Source organism: Natrix helvetica (assembly GCF_964273705.1).
Source record: "Natrix helvetica genome assembly, chromosome: 2".
NCBI classification, from domain to species: Eukaryota; Metazoa; Chordata; class Lepidosauria; order Squamata; family Natricidae; genus Natrix; species Natrix helvetica.
The window spans coordinates 162,448,913-162,461,337 of record NC_138552.1 but is presented as its reverse complement, the minus strand read 5'-3'; the positions used below and the strand labels follow the sequence as shown (position 1 = coordinate 162,461,337).

The following is a 12,425-nucleotide window of genomic DNA, read 5'->3' as shown; positions in this document are numbered from 1 at the left end:
ATGCTATCCAGAAGCACTTTCACTCCAGAAGCAAAGTACAAGTAATCTTCGACTGACAACCACAATTGAGTCCAAAACGTATGTTGTTAAGTGAGACATTTGTTAAGTGAGTTTCATCCCATTTTATGACTTTTTTTCCATAGTTGTTAAGTGAATCACTGCAGTTGTTAAGTTAGTAACACAGTTGTGATGTGAATCTGGCTTCCCCATCGACTTTGCTTGTCAGAAGGTCGCAAAAGGTGATCACATGACCTTGGGGCACAGCAACAGTCATAAGTATGAACCAGGTGCCATGCATCTGAATTTTGATCACGTGATAATGGGAATGCTGTAATGGTTGTAAATGTGAAAAATGGTCATAAGTCACTTTTTCAGTGATATTGTAACTTTAAACGGTCACTAAACAAATTATTATAAGTCATTGACTACCTAGGCTTTCAACATGTCTCACATCAGATTCCCAAAAATGCTGATTAAGCTTAAATGAACCTTAAAATAAATTTATGGGTTTGGTGAGGTATGTTGGACCATAATTTCTGCTTAAACTGCTTATGGAAACAGTAAAAATGAAATACTTTTAAGTCCCATTAATTTCAGTTGGCAAGAATTCAAACACTTTTAATATGTCATTGAAATTAATGAAACTGAAACCTGTATCATGTTAGATTATACTGGCGCATTAAGTAGGTCTGGTAATTGCAGTGTTACTGCCTTAGTTATGTTTATTTTATCCATTAATGAATTGAATGGAAAGAAAGAAAAGCCACAGGAGGGAAAGGACCAGGTGTAAAGTTTAAAATTGAGTTGCTTTTCTCCACAGCCATAACATTTCATGCAAATCTCTTTATTTGGTTATTGGTTTCCTTTCCTGCGATATTCATGGAATATATAAAACATTACAGAAATATAACATCTGAAAATATTTGTGGAACTTCATAGAAATACTTATATTTTCCATTTTCTGATTTTAGCCCAGAGAGAAAGGACGGATGAGATTTCATAGACTACAGAATGTCCAAATTGCACTTGATTATTTGAAAAGGCGACAGGTAAGATACCACATTTAAGAAACAAAATTGAAACATTAATTTTTGAAATAACATTTTCTCCATTTTTATCTCTGTGTTAAAATGTTTATTACCTATCATATTGGCAATGCTAATCTTATTGGCTGTCCTTAGGAATTCTAATGTTCTTCATCTATCTTTTTTCTTTAGCAAAGTACTGAATCATAGATCATCTTGACCTGGTTTTGTTTTTTCTCCTTTCAGAATAGGAAAAATCAGTATTACTAATGTTTCTGATTCTGTAGCTCAGAAGTAAAAGGAAACAAAGTACTGCATGTCAGAGTATGTGAATTCTGCTTTAGATTGAAATCTCATCTACATAAATAAATAAACAAATAAATAAATAAATAAATAAATAAATAAATAAATAAATAAACAAGCAAACAAACAAACAAACAAACAAACAAACAAATAAATAAATGTTGGCAAACTCAGTGCAATTGCTGAGAATTTGTGAATAGTATTGCTTTGTTAATAGGTTAGATTCAATGAACATACTGGCAAAAATATCAAGGCATTCAGAATTGAACACTGCATACTTCATGTTAGAAAGGGCTAACAGAGAAATCTTTTAATGCAGTAATTCTCAAGTTTTCTTTACAATATCTCCCCTCCTTTAAATACCCGCCATGGACCAAGGCCACAGACCCCCAAGACCTCTAACTCAAGATGTAAATCATAACATTTCTTCAAGCCTTCATAGACCCCCTGTGATGACATCGTGTCCCCCACAGAGTTCCATGGACCATAGGTTGAGAACTACTGTTTTAAAGTGTTTATTCCAATTTTGGTGTTCTCTTCATGAATCTTATAACCTGTATGCTAGACAATTCTGTTGAGAGCTAGTGGAAGAGAGTAAAAGCCAGACGGTAAGAGCAGACCAAGAATACAGTATATTTTCAAGAAATGAATGGTAGAAATCTGACTATGATTTGTTCCTATAACTGATCTGCGATATTAAATATTTTTGTTTTGGCAAAGAAGTCAACAATAAAACAATCGGCAATTCTTCCTTTTGTCTTACTAACTTATTCTTTGTCAAAATCTTCGTTTTATCTTAGTTTATTTTCAAACCTGCTACTTTTCCGTATTCCTCTATCTTTTCTATCAATTTGAGTGCTGTTTCTGATGGGTCCTCTAAAATGAGAACCAGGTCATCTGTGAATGCTTGCAGTTTGTGTTCTTCCTTTTTAATTTTCATTCCTTTTATATCTTTTTCTTCTCTAATATTTCTATTTAAGACTTCTAATGCTAGAACAAACAACAGAGGTGACAGTGGGCAGCCTTGTCTTATTCCTTTCCTTATATCAATAGAATCTGTCAGTTACCATTTACCATTACCTTTGCTGTTTGTTTATGACCGTGATGGCGAACCTATGGCACGCGTGCCACAAGTGGCACGCGGAGCCATTTGTCAGGGCACGCGAGGCGCTACCCTGTCAGCTGGCCAGCGCGTATGCGCGCGCTGGCCAGCTGAGTTCACCTTTTTGAAAGCTATTTTTCGCCTTCCTCAGGCTCCAGAGGCTTTATAGGAGCCTGGGGAGGGCGAAAAGAGCCTCCCCCCCCCTCCCCGGAGCCTTCAGGGACCGTCCCTGAAGCCTTCGGAATGCTTAAAACCACCCTCCGAGCAAACCGGAAGTCACTTCCGGTTTGCTCGGAGGGTGGTTTTAAGCGCTCCGAAGGCTTCAGGGACCGTCCAAGGCTTCCCTGATGCCTTCAGAGCGCTTAAAACCACTCTCCGAGCAACCCGGAAGTCACTTCCGGTTTGCTCGGAGGGTGGTTTTAAGCGTTCCGAAGGTTTCAGGGACCGTCCGAGGCTTCCCTGATGCCTTCGGAGCGCTTAAAACCACCCTCCGAGCAACCCAGAAGTCACAAGTATTTGGAAAATGTTATAAATTAGGATAGATAGGATAGGTTTTGTTGAATACTGCTAAAACGTAATCTTGAGTACTATATATAATATTATTCATTAGCCAGAGTGGATTATCTTGAATAAATGAAGAACTGTTAGTGACAGGCTATACTCCATTGGAAAATCAGAAGCATCATCTATCCTGTTAGAAGAATTCTGTTTTTTCTAGAGGCATCCTCTGCTTCATAGAGAAAGAGAACAGGATAATCTAGAATTATTGTGCGCCAGCAGCCAAGGTGATCTTTCCTTCATTCGAATCAAATAAAAGAGAAAGAATGCACATTGTCAACTCCATTTGTTTTAATTCCTTTGCACATTTCTCCCCCTCCACCCACAACAGGTGAAACTGGTGAACATTCGAAATGATGACATAACAGATGGGAATCCTAAATTGACATTGGGATTAATATGGACCATAATTTTGCACTTTCAGGTAAGGTACCCTCCCATTGCTGCAACCTTCAATTTATAACTCTTTCTGATGAACCATGGCTTTGTTTTTCAAATGTGAATACATTGGAATTCTCACAGGCATTCAAATACAAATGGTTTCCTCTTTTGAAAGCTAATACTGATTTTGTGCCTTTTCCTTTGCAAGATGGTTCTGATTATTTATTTTGAAGCTCAGAAAGGAAGCAGATAGGCATGCGACAAAATGTAATCAGTAATTCATTAATTATAACATACCGTATTTTTCAGAGTAGGACGCACCTTTTTCCCTCAAAAAAGAGGCTGAAAATCTGGGTGCGTCTTATACACTGAATATAGCATTTTTTGCCTCCCGAAACCCCATCCCCTTCACCAAAATGGCCATGCATAGCTTTTAGGAGGCTTCCAGAGTGCTCCTGGGGGATGGGGAGGGCAGAAATGAGTGAGAAACGGGCCATTTTTTGCTCAATTTTGCCCCCATCCCCAACCCCCAGGAGCTTTCTATAAGCCTCCCAAAGGCTATGCATGCCCTTTTTTTGAAAAAAACACCCACGTCCCCGTTTTCGTGAAAAACGGGCTGTTTTGGGGAGGTCTGCAGAGTGCAAAAACTTTTTTTTAAAATTTGCCTCTTCAAAATCTTGGTGTGTCTTATACTCCAGTGCGTCTTCCACTCCGAAAAATATAGTAATTATAACTGACATAATTTCCATAATTTTAAACATAAAACGAACACTATGTCAGTATAACAGAATTGGAAGGAATCTTGAAGGTGTTCTGTTTCAACCCCCTGCCTAAGCAGGAGAACCTATACCAGTGATAGCTAATCTTTTTGCCATCGCGTGCCAAAAGCGGGGGCAGAGCAGGGGGAGTCATGCGTGGCCGTGGCCACACCCATAATGCTGTGTGCACAGCCCCCTGTGCACATGCACACCCCTCCGTGCGCGCACAACCGCTGCCCTCCCCCCTGGTTTTGGTCCCCGATGGACCCATTTTTTGCCCTCCCTAGGTTCCAGAGGCTTTCTAGCAGCCTAGGGAGGGTGAAAACAGCTCCCCCCCCCGGAGGCCCTCCCAAGGCTCTTCACTGTCTCCCGGACTGTGCTCGGGACGAGCCGAGCAGCCTGCTCTTGGAAGTGGCGGCTGTGGCCGATGGGCTTGGCCCTGGGCTCTTGCTCTGTCTGCCCGGGAGACAGCCCAGGGAGGAATATAACGGCTGTTTTGGAGGCAACAGACCCAGTGCTTCCACTTATGCCTGCAGCAGCTGCACCCGCTGCTCCCCGCCACTTTCGGAGGCAATAGAGGCAACCGCTTCTCTCCGTGGGGTGGTCGTGCTGACTTGTTCAGGCCCCAAGCCTCGTGACCATCCTGCCCAGCGCATAGACTTCGTCACTGTTGTGGCCTGAGAAGGCCTGTGCTTTGGCCAGCCGACGCCCTCAGAGACCCGTTTCCCAGCTCCATGTTGCTAACATGGGTTCTGTATGGGGCAATCCCTCCGCCCCCTACAATGCTGTTGCCGCCGCCTCTGCTGGGCATGCTGCCTACGTCCATGTCGCCACCGTCGCCTCAGGTCCCTCTGCCTGTTTTAGGCGGTTATGTAACTAACTCTGCGGCTACTGGCGGCAGCAGTACTGGGGGATTCCTGACTCTCCAGGAGCAGCACCTGGTCCAGCTCCAGCAGAAACAGCTGCAAGCGGTGTGGCTAGGGGGCTCCCCTCCGCCTGGCCTGCGTCCCTGGAGTATGCCACCCCTTTGCCCGCTTCCTCTGTCGCCAGTACTTCCTGGCAACCGCCGATTCCTGCCGGACCGCCACCCTCGCAAAGCTATCAGAAGCAATATAAATACCGCGATCCTTTCCCTCCGCCTTTGCCTCGCGAATCCCAGTTCCGAAATCCACCTATGCCATAGATTCACCATTAGGACCCTATACCATTCTGGATAAATGATTGTCCAATTTCTTCTTTAAAATCTCCAGTGATTGAGTAGCCACAACTTCTAAACTAAAATTGTTCCACTGATTAATTTTTCTCACTGACAGAAAATGTCTCCTAAATTCTAGGTTGTATGACTTGATAATTTTCCATCTTATTACTTCTTGTTATGCCATCAGGTGCTTTGGAGAATAGATTGACCCAGTGGTGAAATCTAAATTTTTTTCCTACCGCTTCTGTGGGCGTGACTTGGTGTATGTCTGTGTGTGTGTGTGTGGGGGGGGGTCATGTGATTGGGTGGGCATGGCTATGTAGTCATGTGACTGGGGGTCAAAAGTCAGAAACTCACTTTAACAATGTCCTGCTAGAGCAGGGGGTTGGACTAGATGACCTCTAGGTCCCTTCCAACTCTGGATTGCTGTGCTCTTTTAAGGTATCCTCTGAAGCTGTGCCTAATGCCAGGTTTGTGGTCCTTCCTCTCTCTCCCTTCCTTCCTTCCTTCCTTCCTTCCTTCCTTCCTTCCTTCCTTCCTTCCTTCCTTCCTTCCTTCTTTCATAGCACCTCCCACCCCCTATTTTTGGCTTCAGGGAAGCCTCCTGGGAGCAAAAATGGACACCCCCACCCCATTTTTGGCCTAGCAGGTCTCAGGGAAGCCTCCTGGGAACAAAAATGGACCCCAAATGCTAAAAAAAAGTAAAAACCAAAAGTTCCTACTAACGTGCAGCACAGCTGATTGCCAGAACTTTTTTTTACTTTGTTAAACATGTTTTTACTACCTGTTCAGGCGAACGGTAGCATTTTTTACTACTGGTTTGGGTGAATCGGTAGCCCAAACCGGCAGTCCAAACTGGTAGCACTTCACCCCTACATTGACCCCCTCTTCTCTGTAATAGCCCCTCAAATATTGAAAGACTGATATCATGTCATCCCTAGTCCTTTACTTTGTTAGAAGAGACATACCCATCATTTCCTTTTGATAAATGTTGATTGTGTCTAGAATGCACTAGGTGGCAGTAGAATTGCTGTACCAAATGAATTTACAGAAGTAGGTAATACATTTTTCTGATCTGAGATATTTCTTTTTTCTCAGTTTCAGTGTCTGAAAGCTGCAGTGTGAAATTTTAGATCTCATTTGCCAGAACAAGAGTAATTTATTAGGAACCATGGTGTAGCACTTTTAACTTTTTGTTACCATTTAAAAATATTCAGAACATTTAGATCATGCTCTACGGTTTTTGTGAGTCATGCATATCTACAGCGTAGCTAAATCCATAGTCTTTTAACTTGCATTACTCATTAGAACAAAGGGGAATTTCTAGCTTTTTAAAAAGTGACAAATGTAAAACACTTTATTGGTGTAGAATTTGAACACCATTTCAGTTTTGAAATGTACCTTTCAATCCTGTCAATTTTTTGTCAAACATATGATCACATATTTTAGTACCAAAGCATATAGTGTTGGGTGTTGCTTGATAAGCATGATGGTTGGTGGGTTCCAATTTTTTGCAGAGCAAAGTTTTTATGAGTCTTTTTTCTGAAGTTGTAATTAAATGAATATTTTTGCTTTGCTTCTTTTTAAATGGGCACATCTCATGTCTTGAAAGATCTTATATTCCCTCTTCATTATTACGTTCTCCATTGTTTTCTGCTTCCGTGCCTTGTTGTATCCTAGCCATTCTAGCATATTCTACAAATTTCAGCATCTTTAAGTTGTGTATCATCTTTCTCATTGAAGATTTCAGCATTTTCTTTTGTGCAACTGCCATGTTTAAACCAAAAACAAAAACCTGAAAAGCAAGATGTCTTTTAAAATCTTGATTGCACATATGAAACTTAATATTTTCTCCCATATCACCATGTGTAGAAGTCAGTAGATTCAGTAGAGAGTCCATTTTGTCTGCAGTTATCTGGATCTGAAAAAAAATAATGTTTAAAGAAGGAAAATCTGGCCTTGCAGCTTCTAGAATTGGTTCAGATTGCGAAGAGGAGCAGTATTCAGGCTGCCAATCATTCTTGCAGATATGTGCTAATTTCTGTGTTGGGTCTTGCTTCTAGCTTGTAGCAGTTATTTGTGGATCAAGTAGCATCTTCTGAAGTCCACTTGGGAATTCATTTTTAATCTGCTCCTGATTTAAAGTGCCAGAGGAAAGGTCAGTTACTGATCTTAGAGTTCTTGAGATGGAGTTTAACTCCTGCAATTTAATCCTTAGCTCTAGGATGTGAAAAGCTGCTATTCTTCCTGGAAGATGTCATATTATAGTGAACTGTCATTTTAAAAGCCTTTCAAAAGGATTTTATATTTTCTCACTCTCCCATCTCCTTTTACATTGGTCTGCTATACCTCCTGGATACCTATATATTATTTAAAAATTGTCCAGATAAAATTCAAGGAAACTTAAATTTAATAATTTAGGAGTACTAGTCTTAGGGATTGCAAAAAGGCAAAGAGAAGCTCAGGCTGTATAAAATCCAGCTGTAGTTTGATTTCAATTAAGGAAAGACATATCTCATGGAATCTTTGAGTTGACTGTGTCCACTTGTATCTATATCTCTCCCCCTGCTCCTTTTATTATATATTGTCCCCACTGCAGTTTGGTATAATAGCTAGGCCTTGGACCAGATTGTTCTGTTTCTTTATCTTTTGTCCCACATTTTTAAAGACATAGCCTTTTGAATTTTTACTTAGTTACTAGTATTCCAAAGTTCTCCTAGACTTTTTGGTGCATGATAAAATATACAGTAGTTGTAAAGTTACTTTTCATCACTGTCATAATTGCAAATGGTTGCTAAACAAGGCTGTCGCTAAAAAAAGATTATCTCCAAGGGAGTACACACTCAGGGGCTTTATAAATGATTTAGTTTTGAATATGTTTCAATAAAGTGCTGGTTAGAAAGTGAATGAATGGCTGTCTGCTTTATTAGCTATGCATGGTTGGTTTTTGTCTTATATTGATAGAATTCTGTCCACGTGACAAATATTGACCATTCACTTTATCTTCTGTCTTCCATTTTCCTCAACCTGTTCAACTTTTTTTAATTTATTATCTGTTATTATCTCCTTTATATATAATAAATACATGTATTATCCCTCATGTCAGAAATAAAGGAACTAGAAAGGAGAAATACTTTTACTGCATCTCTCAAAAATGGGAATAATTGCTTACTGAATTTCACATCAAGGGACTAGTCTGCCTTTATCTAGGCAAGGACAGAATTGGTTCATCGTACAGCCTAGAGGTGGGTTGCTCCAGTAGTGATAATCTGGCCTGGGACACAGAACTGGCAGTGACCTAGGTTGGCCACGCCCCTGAACCGGTTCCCCGGTCTCCGTTGGCATTGCTAGCATCTTGTTTATTATCTTTTAATGGTCTTTGTGCATGTGCATAACCATTTTCAGTGAATTGTGCATGTGCAAGCAACGTGTGGCTGGTGTGTGCATGAGCGAGTGAAGTGAGCAGTGCACGAGTGAACCGGTATCGGTTCACGTAGGAACCCATCCCTGGTACAGCCCCTCATACTCTTAGCAACTGCATCTAGATCCATAATTTAAAGATTTGTCTCTTCTTTTTTTAGTTCCCTCTTTATTATTCAGCTTTCCTAATGTGTATATGAAAAGCAATTGCTTACAAAAGCAAATGTTTGCTTATGAGCTTAGAACAAATAATAGAGCCAAGTTATTATTTCAGTAGTAGTAGGATTCAAACTTTACCTGATGATGTTATTCAGCTAATAGTGGCAATTAGCCTGGCATTGGAGAAGAGGTTTTTGGAAGACCAACTTCAGTGTTAGAATTTTGTAATTTGAAAGAACACCTTATGTGTACCTTTAGAATTGTATATTTTGGTTTCTCTTTATATGGTCTCTTACCACAAATTATCTCAATGTTTGCTTTATTGCAGCAGACCTCAACTTACGAACGTAACAGAGCCTGCCCATTATTACCACAAGACATAACAGTAATTAAGTGAGGTGTTCAAGCGATTGCCTCACTTAACAACCCCAAACCCTGCTTTCTCTGTTGCAGTAGTTAATCAGAGCATTGGGATGAGGGAGGCCCTGGGGGGCTTCACACTGCACTTAGCCCAAGCCTGCAGTGTAGCACCTCCCCAGTTTACATGTGGCCTGCCCTGAGCCTCCTGGAGCCTCCCCCATCCCTTCAATGAAGCACCCACTTCCCTCCCTACTGTTTTCCTTGAGGCATGAGGTGTACTTTCCCAATCTACTGTGCCCCTACAAATCTTGGACTTGCTGCTTTTCATGCTGCTGGGTTTCCCCATTTGCCATCACTTACATTTTTTGGTAGATCTTCGGTCTGACTCCGTCTTCACCATTCAGCATCCACTATAGGGGAGCTGTGCTCTCTGGAGATCACATTGGAGAAGGAGAACTGTCCCTTTGCCTCCCTGGAGGCTGCATGGTGCCACCCCCAAAATGGCTGCCATTTTGGAGCAGCCGCAATTCATTGCTACTGCTCCAAAATGGTTTCTGCTTCTGGGATGGCCTACAAGGCTTCCATTATATAGGGAGACCAAGGGATGGAACTCCAAAAAAGGTGTTCGGGAAGAAGAGACAGCTGATCTGTCCCTCAACCTCCCCATAGAGTGGTGATCGCATGGTGATATGCTGCAAGTGGGCACCATTTCTCAGAAGCCAGAATTAGGTAGGAAGGCCATGTATCAGAGCAACTGCTTCCTCAGAGAGCTGCCAAAGAGAAAAACTACATTTAACAGAATAACAGAGTTGGAAGGGACCTTGCAGGTCTTCCAGTCCAACCTCCTGCTCAAGCAGGAACCTTATACCATTTCAGACAAAAGGCTATCTAATCTCTTCTTAAAAGCCTCCAGTGATGGAGCACCCAATAAATTTGATATGAATCTTTAACGTTATATTAAATGTAATTTAATTACATTATTTATTTGATTTATATTCCCCCGTTTGATCCTGAGCTCAAGGTAATATATAAAGCAATCCCTTCTCCCCCCATTTTTCCTCACAGTAATACCAAAATCATGACATACCATATTTTTCGGAGTTTAAAAAAGAGGCTGAAAATCTGGGTGCATCTTATACACAGAATGTAGCATTTTTTGCCTCCTGAAACCCCGCCCACTTCACCAAAATGGCCATGCATAGCTTTAGGAGGCTTCCAGAGAGCTCCTGGGGGCTGGGGAAGGCAGAAATGAGCAAACACCCGGCCATTTTTTGCTCAATTTGGCTCCCCCAGCCCCCAGGCGCACTCTATAAGCTTCCTAAAGGCTATCCATCCCCATTTTTTGACAAAACTGGGCCATTTTGGGGAGGTTTGCAGAGGCCAAAAACCTTTTTTTAAAAATTTGCCTCTTCAAAGCCTTGGTACGTCTTATACTCTGGTGCGTCTTAATACTCCGAAAAATATGGTAGGTTGTGCTGAGAGAGAAAGAGAGACAGAGTGGTTTCCCTTGGCTCAGATTGCATAAAACTGGATTTCCCCAGTGCAAGTCCTAAACCTTAACAATTACAAATGATTGCTCTTAATTTATATGTTTAATGTTCTCCTTACCTCACAATAAAAATTACTTATTGGTAGCATTTTTGGAGGTCCACAAAATCTGAAGTATCAAGATTTGCCTGTCTGATTGAATACATAAAAAGTTCTAGAGGAATCTTGTGTCTCTGTTGTCATTGACAGATCGCTTCTTGATGAGTGAATCCTGATTCCTGGCGAGCATAAACCTGTGCAAGAGAGGATAAATGTTAAATTGCTGGATGTAATTGCTCAATTGCTTGATCCTGATGATACGCTTGGGCAATTTCTTACAACTTTTGTTAGTAATATTTCATGATTTTCGGACTATTAATAGCATTAATCCTAGGAACCTTTTTGGGAAGGGAGGTCAGGTCCTTTAGTTTATTAAGGAGTTGAACTTGGATGGAGGTGTCAGCTGTAACTAAGTAGAATAATTTTTGAGACTGTTAATTGTGAACGGAATAATGAAAACCCAGATAAATTCCTTGCCAATCAAAAAGACTTAGACATTTTCCTCTGTTGCATCCACACACAATAGGGCAGCATTGAGTTTCTCTGCTGTGCATCAACTTTGGCCTTCTGCACTGTGCAACGTTTTCTTCAGCAGATTGTTGAGGGAAAGAACTGGACTAGCTTGGAGCAAACTCTGAAAAAAATGTGTCTTTTTTTGTGATGCAGTTCTATCTAAATTTGGTCTTCGGAGTTGATGCATGCCATAAGGCTCTAACTGGTAGCTGCTTCTTTAGGTATAATGGATTATTTTGGGGATGCAGACATCAAAGATGTGAGCATGGAGAGGAGATGTAGAAAGTTGAGAATTGTAGAGAGGGCATGTAGATATTTGATTTTCATATTTTTGGTTGGTTGAATCATTTAAAAGATGGCTATAATTCCTAGTCAAGAGAAATTATCAATGCCTCCTTGAAAAAAAGGTTTTCTCTCCACACCATGGAGAGAACACACCATAATAGTTCATTTGTACATTTATAACTCATCTCATATTTAGTTAGGTTGCTAACTATGCAAGGTGTGAGGACCACACGGCGCTTGTACTGAAAGATTTGTATTATATTGAGCCCAATATAAGGTGTTGGCGTTGACTTTTTAAACCCTAAGTAGCTTAGGTTCTGATCTTTGTATGAGTTTGTGTCTCCTGCTTTGAAGCTATGCAGTTGTTAAGGTCAACAGGAAAGGCGCAGTGGAACTTATGGGTTAACTTAAGTTTCATCTTTCTGGCATTCCTTTGGGAGATGTGCTTAAGCCCTACTCTCTCAGCTGTTTTGCCAGGATTTGAATTGTTAGTATGATTTCAGCAATAATTTTACTGATGTTCTAACATACATTTTCAATTTTTTAATATTAAAATTTGTTTAAAATTTTGCTAGCCATCTTGAGACCTCACCAGAGCAAAACTAAGCTATGAATGCAAAAGGCAAATCATTTTTTAAAAAGTACATAAATTGGCACAAACTTTATCTTTTAAGCAAGCGGCGAAATGTTTTTAATCGAGAAAAAATCATCTCCAGATGTTGACAGTTTGAGAAATCCTAGTATGGATTATAAATCAGGAATTCATATTGACCTTT

The 12,425-nt window shown here is 40.7% G+C and overlaps 1 protein-coding gene across 5 annotated transcripts in view; it reads left to right on the top strand.

The window, feature by feature from the left end:
- LOC309386795 (dystonin-like) overlaps positions 1-12,425 on the top strand; it is a gene marked incomplete at its 5' end in the record, with an annotated part of 348,938 nt that overhangs the window by 110,467 nt on the left and 226,046 nt on the right. For all 5 annotated transcript variants that reach the window (XM_081942582.1, XM_081942577.1, XM_081942581.1 and 2 more), the window contains 2 exons: positions 972-1,049; positions 3,320-3,412. In XM_081942582.1, the coding sequence (XP_081798708.1) occupies positions 972-1,049; positions 3,320-3,412 (171 nt within the window). The remainder of the gene's footprint in view (positions 1-971; positions 1,050-3,319; positions 3,413-12,425) is intronic.